The sequence below is a fragment of the Eleutherodactylus coqui genome, chromosome 2 (assembly GCF_035609145.1).
Source record: "Eleutherodactylus coqui strain aEleCoq1 chromosome 2, aEleCoq1.hap1, whole genome shotgun sequence".
NCBI classification, from domain to species: Eukaryota; Metazoa; Chordata; class Amphibia; order Anura; family Eleutherodactylidae; genus Eleutherodactylus; species Eleutherodactylus coqui.
In genome coordinates, this window is record NC_089838.1 from 8,844,591 (window position 1) to 8,860,059 (window position 15,469).

The following is a 15,469-nucleotide window of genomic DNA, read 5'->3' on the forward strand; positions in this document are numbered from 1 at the left end:
CCTCCCCTGCAATTGAGGACGACGTATATCGGCTCGGCGTGAAAACCGAGACGATATCCAGTCATCTGAATCCAGCCTCAGATACGAGCTTTGCAGATCAGCTCTATTAGTGACTATTCTCACTACAGGGGACGTCCCAGCTGCAGTGGGAAAATGTGCAATAAAAAAAAGACAGTGTGAATGACCCCCAGAGGTCTTCTATGACGTCATGGGGGACACGGATGTAAAAAAAATAGTTACAGGAAATAGTAAGAAAAAACTTACAAAATGAAAAAAATATATATACATAAAAGAAAAAAAAACAGCTGATGCAAACCAAAACTGTCGCCGTATGCGCCCTGTAATATAATATAACTATACATATCATATTTCAGAACGTCCAAAACAAAACAAAAAACTCATTCCTGTACCTTTTTTTTTACATATCTATTTTTTTTTTTTTTTTTTAAATTGGTATATTAATGCTGAAATAATCTCGTGTCCCCCCCTCCCCCGCACCATACAATCTCCTCCTCCCGGCGCCCACAGCCAGGAGCACAGGAGACCCCCACCAACCAGAGTCTTATCGCTTGGCCTATGCACAGGTGATAAAACCTATTTGTGACACACAGATACAGAACAAGGGGCATCTTTGTAGGTAAGGTGGGCTCCTCCTCTCCACTAGAGGGCGGTGTCTATTATCTTTGACCTCCTTACACAAGGACGGCTGGCGGACTCCCAGCAGGTTGCTGAGCCAGAAAGCAGCGGTATTTTAATATAAATGATAATCAATAGATGCTAATTGTGACCTGGATGCTGGGTTCACACCTGCAATACCGTGTAGAATGCGGCCCACGCCCGTCCGCCCGCCTCGCCAAGGGCTTACGGGGATTTTACGTGTAACAATGTAAACAGGCAGACAAACTCTCGCAAATCCTTCAGTCCAGCGAATGAGACGAATGAACGATCGGTATTCAAATCGAACGATCAACGATGATTTTCATGCTTGCATGCACCGGACGATAAGTGAGTGATTTATCGTTAATTGTTCGATCGCTGGCCGCGTTTACACGGAACCATTATTGCTAAATTCAAATCACCCAGCAATTTTTCGAAGGATACTCGTTCCGTGTAAACGCACCTTTAGAAATCCTATGAAGCCTTTTCTCTGTTGTATCTGCCAGCATCCAATATGGCCGCTATTTTCCAGACTCCCAGACACGTATCACGTCCACCGCACTGTAGCTAGTTTGGGGGCGAAGAATCATAATAAGTCTGTATCACTTCCAGAAGGTTCCCAACCCGAGAGGTAGCTCCCTGTGTAATAGTCAGGACACCCCACGAAGACTGATGGGGACAGGGAGGGTATTATTGTACCTTGAAGCCACCAGGAACTAGGGGTTTGACAGGAGAAACGCCCCTCTCACACCCCCAGCTCCCGATAGGCTGATGTCGGCAAGGTCCTTGAAGCACAGGGTCTATAGCTATGTGTGTGCTGTGGACGATTACGGATTATGTTACTGTTAGCCTTGTATCAGCAGTTGTACATACTGTTTGTTACTCCTGTAACATGGAAGCATTAACAGTATAAAAAGTAAAGCTAACAGAAAAAAAATCCAAAATGTTAACCATCCAGGGCGGCTAAAAAAGCATACAGACGATGCTGCAAGACGTTGCTTCGCCTGTGTGTCACCTTGCACCCCCACCATTCCGTCCTTCTGCAGGTGCCACTACTACGGAGAAAAGCCACAGAACAGCAGGGATCTGCAACAGCAAGGTGGAAGGGGCACAGAAGAAGCATACAGTGGGGGCAAAAGTTTACTGCCGCCGAAGACAAGGAAAGCACTGGCACAGCGGGAGCTGCAGCAGCGCCAAAGGACATTGAGAGTGGCAGCAGCAGGGAAGGGCTGGGAACAGTTACTGCAGCAGCGGGGGGAGCTCAGAGCCGGGACACAAGTAAAATTGTGCAGTCACAGCATGGCGCAGCGGCAGCAGTAGTAGCGGGGAAGGCCAACGACACTTACAGCACCAGCAGCGGGGGACGCATATATCTATATTACTCCGCAAATCCACACCATTTGCAACCTGATTGGTTGTTTGGATTTACTCATTCCCGGTGATTGGTTATTTGGGTTGCCTCCTTCACGGTGATTGGTTGTTTAGGTTGGTTCATGTAGAAGAGCGGAGTAAAAGGCTAATATGCACGGGGGAGCCTGCCATCACGGGCGCATGGAAAACCAAGAGCTGAATACTGGGCTGCAAGGACCTGCAGGGGAGCCATCAAAGCATCCAATCACGTACAGAGGGCATCACCCAGCTGTCACTCTTGGCTCCACCAGTACTTCCTGGTGGCATCAAGATACAATAATACCGACAGAGAGAAGAACCGGACAGCGCTCCTAGGTGAGTTAACTTTTTTCTTTTCTACAGCTCGGGATGATTTTCGGGGAAGAGCTTATATTTCAAGCACCCCTCCCTCCCCCGAAAATCATTGCTGCGGGGGTTGCTTTCATCGCCTTGCTTTCAATGGGATAGCATCACTGTCCTCTGCCACAGCCGTCACAGAGAAGCGCATCTTCTCCCTATGTTTTCAATGGGGCCAACGCTGCTGCATATGGTGCTGGGCGATGAGCTGATCGCTCAGTGTAAGTAGCAGCCAGTCAGTACTGAACGGCCGCTGTGTTATGTCAATGGATAGGAGCGGGGGAGCGCGAGGAGAGAAATCTGCTGCAGCCGCCCCGCTGTGAGCCAGCGATACCAGCTCCCGTGCGATTTCCGCTTGCAGAGGAAATATCGAAGCACGCTCCATTTTTCTGTGGGTTCCGCACGGACGGTTTTTGTTGAAGTCAATGGACGCCGTCCGACCTGCGGCCCGTCCGCAAATAACACTGCGAAAGATCGCAGGATCCGTGTCATCGCCTAGCGATGGTGCAGGAGAATCTGTACTGCGCATGTGCGATAACAAGCCGGCCGGACCACCCGCAATACAGATAAAAGACAAGTAAGCGGGGCCGCCGGCCGCGGTCAGGGACGGATTCCATGCTAGATTCTGCAGCCGGAGTCCGGGCGTGCCGCGTGCATGCGGCCTAACGGAGGTCCGTCCCAGTGTTTGGGCTGCCAGCCGAATATACAGGTAGATGCCCACTGATATCGCCAGATATAGCCCGGTCTGTGGGCCGCATTATAACTAAGGGTGGCGCCATCTGATGGGTTCCCTGCTGTGCCTGCCCTCCGGCTGCATCTATTCCCATCGCAGATGAAACCCAATGAGATCAGTGATCCCCGCTGTTAACCCCTAACTGTTGTCCCGGCCTGCCATTGCCTATGAAGTCCTGCAGTACATCATCACAGCGATCAGAGCTGGCACGGTTCAAGTCCCCCACAGGGCCATAAAAAACGTTAAAAAAAAAAACAGTGTAAAAAGAACACGGAAAAAACTTTCTTGCACACTTTTGTATAAATAAAATGAAAAATAAGAAAAAAACCCCACATATTTGGTATCATCGTATCCATGACGACCCGCACTAGCTATCCTGCACAGCAAAAAACGCTAAAAAAACACCTCGTCGCTTGTTTTGTTTATTTTGCTCCCAAAAAAATACAAAAGTGTAAAAACCTAAAATAAATAGTAATAATTGTGGTATCACCGTCATCGGAGCGACCGGCAGAAAGAATATATTATATGTGTGATTAACGCTGTAAACAAACAACGGCGGAATGAATTATATTATTGTTTTATCCCGGTTCTAAAAAAATTACTAAAAGTTATACAATACACTAAATGCACCCAAAAATGGTGCCACTAAAACTTCAGCTCGCCGCGCAGCACCCCCCCTCGTGCGGCCGCGCAGCACACCCCCCCTCGTGCGGACGCGCAGCACACCCCCCCTCGAGCGGACGCGCAGCACCCCCCCCTCGTGCGGCCGCACAGCACCCCCCCCCCTCGTGCGGCCGCACAGCACCCCCCCCCCCCTCGTGCGGCCGCACAGCACCCCCCCCCCCTCGTGCGGCCGCACAGCACACCCCCCCTCGTGAGGACGCGCAGCACCCCCCCCCCCCTTATGGCTCTTGAAAAAGTGCACATAAAAATCCCCAAAGAATGGTTGCGTCCTTGTACATGTTTTATACGCAAGGACGCAGGATACGTTTTTTTCCCCCCAGACTGCTGAAATAAACGCCTGCTGTATAACGGCAGCTGCGTTATTGGATAAAACGCCACAACAAACCGCCGTGTGTGCGGGGAGAAGCAGCTGAGCGTGTGGGCGGAGCCTCCTCTGTGTTGGCTGCATAGATATTCTTGTCCTTATCTGATTGGTCGCTCCATCTGACCTCTCTTTCCTGTTGGTCCTTCAGGACGTCAGTCAAGTTTTCGTCGCCGGCTCTAACGCTCATCGCAGCCTCCGATTGGTCGGCGGAGTTATCAAACAAACGACGCCCCGCCCACATTCCTGTGAGCTCTGGCTGCGTTCTCCCTCAGGGCATAGAGCGCTCGCTGATTGGCTGAGAGTAAACTCGTTGGGAGTATAACGAATAGTGATTGGACGAGATGAAGATGAGGCGTGTTTTGTGTTCAGGTGGGCGGGTGAAGGGTGAGTGAGGCTGTCAGACTGATCCTGGACGTTGCCGCTGGAGGATCTGTGCACTGACTGTCATCCCCCTGACCTCCCACTGGACCCTCACCCTGGACTGAAGCCACTGTAGTCACCTAGAGTTCACCATAGCAACACTGCCAGCACTGCACTGCACCCAGACCCCGGAGGCTCCTCCACTGCCACAAACTAAACTTCTCTCCCTGCAGTCCCTTTAAACTGATCAGCTGATCTCCCTCCTCACTGCTGAGATCTGCAGGATTCCAGAGCCTATTAACCCCAAAAGTCCCAGAGCCTCCTTGCAATTAACCCTTCGTGTTGATCATCGCTCAGATCATGGAGATACTGGAGAGCGGAGACCCCGTCATACAATGGGACCGTAAGCTGAGCGAGCTGTCCGAGGGGGCCGACGGCGAATCGCTGTATAATACGGTAAGAAAGCCACATTGTTCATAAAGTTTACTTTATTTTTGCCCATCGCTTCAGTGATGCGATGTCTGACGGTGCCAGGAAGTGTTACAGTGGGGTCAGGTAGTTACTTAATTTTTTTTTAAATGCTCCATTTAATTAAAAAAAAGTTTGTTTATTTTGCGGGTTCGTATTTGCATTTCGGGTCGTATTCGCCTCCGCTGGCTTCTCAAATTCTTCCCGTTCTCTAAGCCTAAATCCTTAAAGGGGCAGACGCGCTCTGTACAGATGTTAACTCTCTGCAGCTGGATAGCGGCCAACATATGAGTGCAGCTGTGTCCATGAGACGGGATGAAGGAGGGGGGGGGGGGGGGGGTAAATATGAAACCATTCAAAAAACTTTTTCAAAACTTTTTTTTTTTTTCCCCCAAGAAGTTTCCTTTCAACTTTGTCAACTTTTTTCCTCCAGTTTTTTTCCCCTCTGCTGCCAACCCTGAGATCGATGAACGATTTTGTAGGGGTCCGGTTTCTGAAGTGGCAGCTACTTGCGAGCAGATATATAGGTGACAATGGCGCAGTATGTCAGGATGCTGCCGCCAAATGATATATATTAAAGGAAGACTCCATGAATCTATAGTGGATTTAGATCAGTAGAAGTCAATGTCAAAGGTCAAATCAATTCTGCCTTATTTTGGGCTTCAAAAAGGAACGAGGGACGTAAATCTGACTCGCATCTTGACAGCAACACGTAACCTAGCAACCATGACGGGCCGCAGGACGGAGGGTACGATGCTTGCTTCGCATTGCACCTTCACGTATCCAACCTCGTAGATGTTCCTAGAGATGAACATCTGATCTACTTTATGTATGAATTCTTGATCCTTTTCAAGATCTCTGCTTGCTGTCAGTGACTGTGGCTTCTGCACAGACCTAATGCTGATTGTTGGTATTCAGTCTAGACAATCCTTTGCATCAGGCCGTATATACATAGTGAATTGCGGCCAAGATTCTCGGCGCAACTGGCATCGCAGGGCACCGAACATGGCAAGAATGGCACGAAAACCGGAGCTGCGTCAGTATTTCCGTATCACGGTGGTCCGTGCGAGAGAAGAAACACCCGTGTAAATGAACACATTGGAAATGATGGGTTACTCCAATCCACGGGTTCTGTGCGTTGCGCAATTACCCAGAACCCCCCCTGATTGGCTGTGTGACTAAGCCCTTAGATATATCAACAGCTGCTCTTCTGCTACAATGTATCAGACTGAGGATTGTCTAGACTGGATACATTTGTAGCAAACTGTACGGCTGCAGTCGCATCGTTGTGTCATTCCTCCTCTATTATTGCAACCCGCTACTAGATCCGTCTTGGGGTCGCTTACACGCAGCGTTTTTATGCCGATCCGCAGTAGAATTTGCAGTGCAGATTTTGGTGAGGACCCTTATGCCGGGCAACGCAGAACGGACCCATGTGACTAGAACCGGGTTCATTGGGTTCCCATCCAGCTGTCTTGAGATTATAGTGCAGCATGCTGCGCTATTTCATCCGGATGCTCCTTTGGTCCGAGTGGAGCCTCGGCCGTGAGGAGTATTGGGCTGCGTCCGCAGCGGGCGTTCTGCTGCAGATCAGCCGCAGAAACTTGGTGCGGGTTTATTGCGAATTCCTATGTGGATTCACCCCCCTCGTTGAGAGGATGTGAGGTCCGCAGTGGGGACGGCGCTAAAATTGACATGCTGGGGAATCAAATGCGTCTTATTTCCCGGCGGGTTATTTCCGCAGCTTGTTAACTTTGCTCTTGCTGCGGAGGGTCCGCATGGAAATTCCACGGCAATTCTGCCCCGTGTGAACCCCACCATAGGTTTGTACAGGCTGTCATCATCTGGAGGTAAACAAGAAAGCTCCCAGTCACTGACTGCAAACAGAGATCTTGAAAAGTATATTAGAAAGTTACAATCATTACAGGTTTATATAAAGCAAGAAAACCCATTTTCCTAATCGTATTAGAGTTAATATCAGGGGTCCTCTGTCAGGACCCTCATCTGTCAGCTGGAGAGAAGAGCAACCATAAAGACAGGGTGTCTCTCTTTGGAGGACCTGTTATCCGTGCATTACACTAGACCGCTTATTGATTTAAATGGGAACTATGTAATGCTTCATTTCTCCTGCGGAGGTGCTGCAGGGGAATTTCAAGGGTTTATGCAAGCAATGCCGCCTGCATACGGGTAGATTCGCATTGTAGAGCGGGTGTCCGCATCCGGATTCCACAGCCGATTCCGCCCATGACATGCTATGGCAAAACGTGATTTCCTCTAGATGACCAGAAATCTTTTGACATTTTCCGCTCGCGAAGGAGAAATTGCAGCATGCTGAGATTCTGTACGGCTTCTGTGCGAACGGCTTCCGTTGAAGTCAATGGAAGCCGTCCGCCCCGCGACCCTTCCGTTGAAGTCAGTGGAAGCCGTCCGCCCCGCGACCCTTCCGTTGAAGTCAGTGGAAGCCGTCCGCCCCGCGACCCTTCCGTTGAAGTCAGTGGAAGCCGTCCGCCCCGCGACCCTTCCGTTGAAGTCAATGGAAGCCGTCCGCCCCGCGACCCTTCCGTTGAAGTCAATGGAAGCCGTCCGCCCCGCGACCCTTCCGTTGAAGTCAATGGAAGCCGTCCGCCCCGCGACCCTTCCGTTGAAGTCAATGGAAGCCGTCCGCCCCGCGACCCTTCCGTTGAAGTCAATGGAAGCCGTCCGCCCCGCGACCCTTCCGTTGAAGTCAATGGAAGCCGTCCGCCCCGCGACCCTTCCGTTGAAGTCAATGGAAGCCGTCCGCCCCGCGACCCTTCCGTTGAAGTCAATGGAAGCCGTCCGCCCCGCGACCCTTCCGTTGAAGTCAATGGAAGCCGTCCGCCCCGCGACCCTTCCGCAATCATCATTGCGAAAAGGTCACAGGATCCGCGTCATCACGTAGCGGCAGCGCGGCATAATCTGTACTGCGCATGTGCGCCGGCTGGCACAATCGCAGCACAGATTAGAAGACGGCGGACAGGTACGCTGGAGTCACCGGCCGGGCACCGGGTTGGAGTCCGATCCGGCCGTGTGCAGGGGGCCAAAACTTTCAAAAACTGTCGCATTGTGCAGTAGTGATGTGAAAGATGATGGACTTGTTAGTCATCACTGGATCCTTGAGCTGGAAGTGAAGACAATGTGACCACTGCAGCCAATCACCGCCTCCCTATAGCTGCTGATTGGCTACGGCCAGTCACATGACCTGGGTATTCGCTCTGCATCTGGAAGTGAAGCCAAGAGGGACACGTGAAACGAAGAAGTAGGCTGTCATTTTTTTGCATTGGGAGTGGGACGGACTCGGGTGAGGTAGTGGCATGGCTGACAGTGACTCGTGGCGATGTGGGGTCTCCCGCATATCGCACGATGCAAGTCCTATTCTCGCGTGAAGACGGGTCGTGCAGCGATTTTTCTATTTCCGTGGGTCTCGCAACGCATAAAACTTGTGCAAGAACATCAGCCGTGTAAATATGTGCCAACAGGATTTACTGAGAAGGTCAACTCATCCGCGGAGACGGAACATTGACCTTTCCAGCAAAGCCTTCGTGTTTTCCTTTGTGTTACACAAACCCCGCCCCCTATATCATTAACATACACAAATATGACCATGTGACTTGCGTGCGGTCTGTAGGCTGCTATCTGGGAGAACAAAGACCACCTGAACGTGTTTTTTTTTTTGCTATACTTTTTAGCACCCATCTAACACGCGTGACCTAAAAGTGTGATTTGGGGTAGTTCAGCCATCGACTGAGAACGAGGAGGTCCTGTTTCCCATCGGCTGTACGTGCGCAGTCACTTCATGTATGCTCGGCCATCCCTCCACTACAAATGGTTAATATGACCCTCCTACTAATCATGATTATGCTAATACTTCTGCATATAAAGCTCCCATGCAAACCTATGTGTTTCCATGGTAACAGACTACAAACAAAACCCTGTGTAGTCTGATCCTGCAGGCAATTTCTTCAATCTCTCCCAGTAGATTAGCAAAATATAAGAGCAGATGGACGGGAATACGGCTGCAGGATGAGGCTGTGAAGGGAATGTTAGTAGTGTGTTACCATGGAGACACATGGGACCACATAGGAGCTGTATACACAAAACGGTACAAGGTTTTTTTCATTTTTAGATTCATTGGAGCAATTAAAGGTTTCACTTTTCCTGTTGCATCATGGGAACAGGAAAACAGAAAGCTGGGTCTGTTCCATGACAGACACAAGCGCTGTCAGACGGGCTTCGTTGGCTATAAGGGGGTTCTTCTGGCTTCCGTCCTGCTGTGCTGAATCTGCGCTGGAGCCTCCCGATGCAGTCGTGAACAGAGCATTAAATCCAGACACTGGAGATCTGTCCGCAGTGTCTCCGTTCACTGACAGCAAGCGGCAGCTCATATGGGTTTGCCTAAGCTGGATACAAACCTTCTACTATGCAAAGTATTGGGTCGTTATAGATTTTCAGCCTCGAAAAAAAACCCAAAACACTGACAGCAAACGGAGATCTTGAAAACGGTGAGGAAATGATCGCAAAGTACTTTGGAAAGTTGCAGCCCAGCCCAGTAGACAATGAGAGGTTGTGCCGAGTTATAACGCTGCCCCCTGTCCACAAGATAAGTGAGAGCTTAACTCTTTCCAATCCAATTGGTATCCTGGTTTTCCTAGGGGGCTTACTCTTTTTCTGCCCTTGGACAACGGCGCTATCTGCTGGCTAAAGCCAGTACTGCATGAGGTGACACATTGGATAGGCTCCGACAGAGGAGAGGCTGGCAATGTACAGTAAGAGAACCCAGACAGATGTCTTCCAACATCGGAGCTGTACAGCCTTAAATCATAATGTCTTCAGAGGTCAGACAGTGGATTGGAAAGGGTTAATGATCAGTGGGGGTCTTGCTGATCCGGAGAATGGAGTTTTTGGAGGTCCCTATGTGAGTGGTCAGCAGTCGCACATGTACGCTGCCGCTCCATTCATACGGAGACCTTCAGGACCTCTGTTCTCAGGATCAGTGTAAGTCTCAGAGGTCTGACCCTCCCCACCAATCCTGAGAATGGGGGTCTCAAAAGTCCCAGCATGGAGCACAGGCTGCGCAGGCGTGCCGCTGCGCCATTCATATCTTGGCAGTGCTGGAAATTGCAGAATATTTGTACTCGGCAACTTGTGGTGCTGCCACTGATATGACTGGAGCAGCAGCGGGCATGTGCCACCTCCTCTGTGGGGACCTTCTGACTCCAGCAGGCATGCGCCACCTCCTCTGTGGGGACCTTCTGACTCCAGCAGGCATGCGCCACCTCCTCTGTGGGGACCTTCTGACTCCAGCGGGCATGTGCCACCTCCTCTGTGGGGACCTTCTGACTCCAGCGGGCATGTGCCACCTCCTCTGTGGGGACCTTCTGACTCCAGCGGGCATGTGCCACCTCCTCTGTGGGGACCTTCTGACTCCAGCGGGCATGTGCCACCTCCTCTGTGGGGACCTTCTGACTCCAGCGGGCATGTGCCACCTCCTCTGTGGGGACCTTCTGACTCCAGCGGGCATGTGCCACCTCCTCTGTGGGGACCTTCTGACTCCAGCGGGCATGTGCCACCTCCTCTGTGGGGACCTTCTGACTCCAGCGGGCATGTGCCACCTCCTCTGTGGGGACCTTCTGACTCCAGCGGGCATGTGCCACCTCCTCTGTGGGGACCTTCTGACTCCAGCGGGCATGTGCCACCTCCTCTGTGGGGACCTTCTGACTCCAGCGGGCATGTGCCACCTCCTCTGTGGGGACCTTCTGACTCCAGCGGGCATGTGCCACCTCCTCTGTGGGGACCTTCTGACTCCAGCAGGAATGTGCCACCTCCTCTGTGGGGACCTTCTGACTCCAGCGGGCATGTGCCACCTCCTCTGTGGGGACCTTCTGACTCCAGCAGGCACGTGCCACCTCCTCTGTGGGGACCTTCTGACTCCAGCAGGCACGTGCCACCTCCTCTGTGGGAACCTTCTGACTCCAGCAGGCACGTGCCACCTCCTCTGTGGGAACCTTCTGACTCCAGCGGGCATGTGCCACCTCCTTTGTGGGGACCTTCTGACTCTTGTTCTCTTGGACCCCCACGATCATAAAGCTGCCCCCTCTCCTCTGGATGGGGCATAACTTTATAGCTTGGCACAACCCCTTTAACTTGCACAGAATTGGCTTACATCCAAGATGGCGCAGGCTGGGACCAGAGGCAAACCGCTTGCCATCTGACAGTGGAGCCATATTGATCTAATGCCGGATTACCAGGCGTGCTGGATGAGCAGAGTTCTGTTACTTCTCAGTATTTGCTGTCTACAGACCTTGGCCCGTCCGCCGCTCACCTCTTCTCTGCTGCCGCATTCTTGGCCCCGTTACAGACTGTCTGGTAAGATCATTCCTGTACCAGGAGCCCCCGGCCTCGCGCCCGCACGGCCCGCTCTTCTTCATCATGCTTGTTCGCAATAAATGTCTTTGTTTTTTTTCTTGAGCATTAATAAAGATAACGTAGTTTAGTAATCACTTGTATTACAGGGCGGCGCCCAGAGGGGAACACGGCCGAAGATGGCATAACATGGGACTCAACGGGCCACTGAACTAGCTCTGCCAGCATGCAGAGGGTGATGCCCCCCATCAAATAGTTGGGTTCTGCCCGGCGCAAAGAGGTTCTGGGCGTGAAAACAAAAGTTACTTATTCAAATCAGTAAAACGTGGCTTTTTGCCCATTATGATGCCAATTTTCACACTCAGAACCACTTTGGACCGGGGTGTATTTAATAGCAGACCTGATATGGGGCATCGCCCTCTGTATGCTCGCTGTCTTACATCACTGGCCCAAACGCATTTCACCCTTTGAAAACGCCAGTTACTTATTCAGATCGGCAAAAAGTTGCGGCCTGCCCACTTTGGTGCCAGCCGTTCTGCACTGAACCTCTTTGGGTCAAGCTAAACCCAACTATATTTGAGGTGGGGCATCGCCCTCTGTGTGCTGCCGATGCTAGTTCAGTGGCCCAAACTAATTTAGACTTTGAATCACCCTTTTGGGTGCCCACATTCATGCCCATGTTTGCGCCCGTTTTTCACGCCATTTTCAGCTGTGCGCTCGACTAGAACAGCAGAGACCTATAATCATGTTATAATGACACGTGTAGCATCCCTGTAACACGCTGGATGTTATACCGGGATCCCATCCTGTTCTATTCAGATCAGGTTAGATAGGGAAGATCCTCAGCGAACTACAACTCCCAGCATGCCTTCACAGTCAAAGTGCTCATCTGGCGCAGCTTATCATTAGCATCCCGCTCTTCTCTGCCCGCGATTGACTGCTAATCATAGAGCCTTACATCTGGCGGAGGGTCTGCATGGACCGGTGGGCTTCTGTTGTATTGCCGACCCTTTGAAATCTGATCTGGGACCGCTTCTGTTTGCAAATGACTGAGTATAGCTAGACCAGATGCTGCTGGCAGCGCTAACCGTCTACTGCCTGTCACCAGATATACCGCATAGTGACCGGACTTAAAGGGACCACACTGTCAAAATGAATATCTGAATTTTTAGTTTTGCCCAACTGTGTTGGCCACCCCCCTGCCCATCCTGTAGTGACCCTGACTGTATGCCTCCTGGCCACCCCCAGCCCATCCTATAGTGCCCCTGACTGTATGCCCCCCCCCCCCCCAGCCCATCCTATAGTGCCCCTGACTGTATGCCTCCTGGCCACCCCTACCCATCCTATAGTCCCCCTGACTGTATGCCTCCTGGCCACCCCCAGCCCATCCTATAGTGCCCCTGACTGTACGCATCCTGGCCACCCCCAGCCCATCCTATAGTGCCCCTGACTGTATGCCTCCTGGCCACCCCCAGCCCATCCTATAGTGACCCTGACTGTATGCCCCCACCCCCAGCCCATCCTATAGTGACCCTGACTGTATGCCCCCACCCCCAGCCCATCCTATAGTGACCCTGACTGTATGCCCCCACCCCCAGCCCATCCTATAGTGACCCTGACTGTATGCATCCTGGCCACCCCCAGCCCATCCTATAGTGACCCTGACTGTATGCCTCCTGGCCACCCCTACCCATCCTATAGTCCCCCTGACTGTATGCCTCCTGGCCACCCCCAGCCCATCCTATAGTGCCCCTGACTGTACGCATCCTGGCCACCCCCTGCCGATCCTGTAGTGACCCTGACTGTATGCATCCTGGCCACCCCAGCCCATCCTATAGTGACCCTGACTGTATGCCCCCCCCCCTGCCCATCCTATAGTGACCCTGACTGTATGCCCCCACCCCATCCTATAGTCCCCCTGACTGTATGCCTCCTGGCCACCCCCAGCCCATCCTATAGTGACCCTGACTGTATGCCCCCCCCCCTGCCCATCCTATAGTCCCCCTGACTGTATGCCTCCTGGCCACCCCCAGCCCATCCTATAGTGACCCTGACTGTATGCATCCTGGCCACCCCCAGCCCATCCTATAGTGACCCTGACTGTATGCCCCCACCCCCAGCCCATCCTATAGTGACCCTGACGGTATGCCTCCTGGCCACCCCCAGCCCATCCTATAGTGACCCTGACTGTATGCCCCCCCCAGCCCATCCTATAGTGACCCTGACTGTATGCCCCCCCCCCCAGCCCATCCTATAGTGACCCTGACTGTATGCATCCTGGCCTGGCATTCATTATACATGGGGTATGATACCGGTCTGCCACTAAGGAAAGATCTTATATATGTTTTGGGTGTTTTTTAAACAATGTTATATACGGGTTTCAGAAAAAAACTAGTTTCCCGTTAAATATATACATATTTTTTTACCGTCCCTTTAATAATGGGTTACTTCCCCACAACCACAAAGAGCAGTGTAGATGTAACGGTGTCTGCAGCGCTGGTGCCAGGCGGAACAAGAGCCTTATAATAACACGGCTAAATATATATCTCGGCATCGGCTGAATCACTGTGTGGGGGAAGGGGCGAATATATTGGACAAAGGGCCCCTTCACACCCGTCTACTGTTCCTCTAGAACGTGTTGTTATAGCGATATGATAAATGCGCCCCGTAGCGGGTTGTGTCCCTATAAGAGATGAGGGAAAAAAAACCGTAACTACAAGAGCGTCACTGATCCTCTCTGTTGACTTACTGGGAAAGCTGAGTGATGATAGGACAAGACCCCCCCCCCCCCCTTCCTAAACAAATACAGACCCCAGACTGGACCCACTAAAGTAACCTTTCCACTCGCACAACCTGTGGGTCTGGTGGCAGCGGTGCAGTCTGACCGCTGACCTTGTTCCCCCGGCATCTGTGATCCGTCCTGTACGCAGCGCACACGCCAAGGGGAGCGGTCAGCGGTCACAGATTGCACCGTCGCTGGAATGGACCTGCAAGCTGGGTGATAAGAATGTCTGTAGGAAGCTGCCTGGCCTGAGGTTATTATTACTACTGGGACCACTAATGGGGGTCATTATTACTACTGGGACCACTAATGGGGGTCATTATTACTACTGGGACCACTAATGGGGGTCATTATTACTACTGGGACCACTAATGGGGGGTCATTATTACTACTGGGACCACTAATGGGGGTCATTATTACTACTGGGACCACTAATGGGGGTCATTATTACTACTGGGACCACTAATGGGGGGTCATTATTACTACTGGGACCACTAATGGGGGGTCATTATTATTACTGGGACCACTAATGGGGGGTCATTATTACTACTGGGACCACTAATGGGGGGTCATTATTACTACTGGGACCACTAATGGGGGGTCATTATTACTACTGGGACCACTAATGGGGGGTCATTATTACTACTGGGACCACTAATGGGGGGTCATTATTACTACTGGGACCACTAATGGGGGGTCATTATTACTACTGGGACCACTAATGGGGGGTCATTATTACTACTGGGACCACTAATGGGGGGTCATTATTACTACTGGGACCACTAATGGGGGGTCATTATTACTACTGGGACCACTAATGGGGGGGTCATTATTACTACTGGGACCACTAATGGGGGGGTCATTATTACTACTGGGACCACTAATGGGGGGGTCATTATTACTACTGGGACCACTAATGGGGGGTCATTATTACTACTGGGACCACTAATGGGGGGTCATTATAACTACTGGGACCACTAATGGGGGGTCATTATTACTACTGGGACCACTAATGGGGGGTCATTATTACTACTGGGGCCCCTAATGGGGGTCACTATTGGGCTTGTTCACATGGGTGTAAGCGCATTTTGGTTGTGCAAATACACTGCATATTTGGGAGATTGAAAATCGCTCTTACCTCACAAATGCGCAGTGAATACGCAGGTTTTGTGGGTATTTGCGCCAGCTTTTTATTTAATGGCCTATCGCGATGTGTAATACGCACTAAAATAGGTTATGTCGCGTATTTCTTTCCGCGATCACACATTGCGAAAAAAATACGCTTCTGTGAAGG

General features: G+C 51.5%; 1 protein-coding gene across 1 annotated transcript in view; it reads left to right on the top strand.

Annotated features, from left to right (window-relative positions):
• Positions 1 to 4,563: 4,563 nt before the first annotated feature.
• Positions 4,564 to 15,469, top strand: part of LOC136611042 (cyclic AMP-responsive element-binding protein 3-like protein 2) — a 48,735-nt gene continuing 37,829 nt past the window's right edge. The window contains exon 1 of the mRNA XM_066590294.1: positions 4,564 to 5,000. Within this exon, the coding sequence (XP_066446391.1) occupies positions 4,905 to 5,000 (96 nt within the window). The 5' untranslated portion in view covers positions 4,564 to 4,904. The remainder of the gene's footprint in view (positions 5,001 to 15,469) is intronic.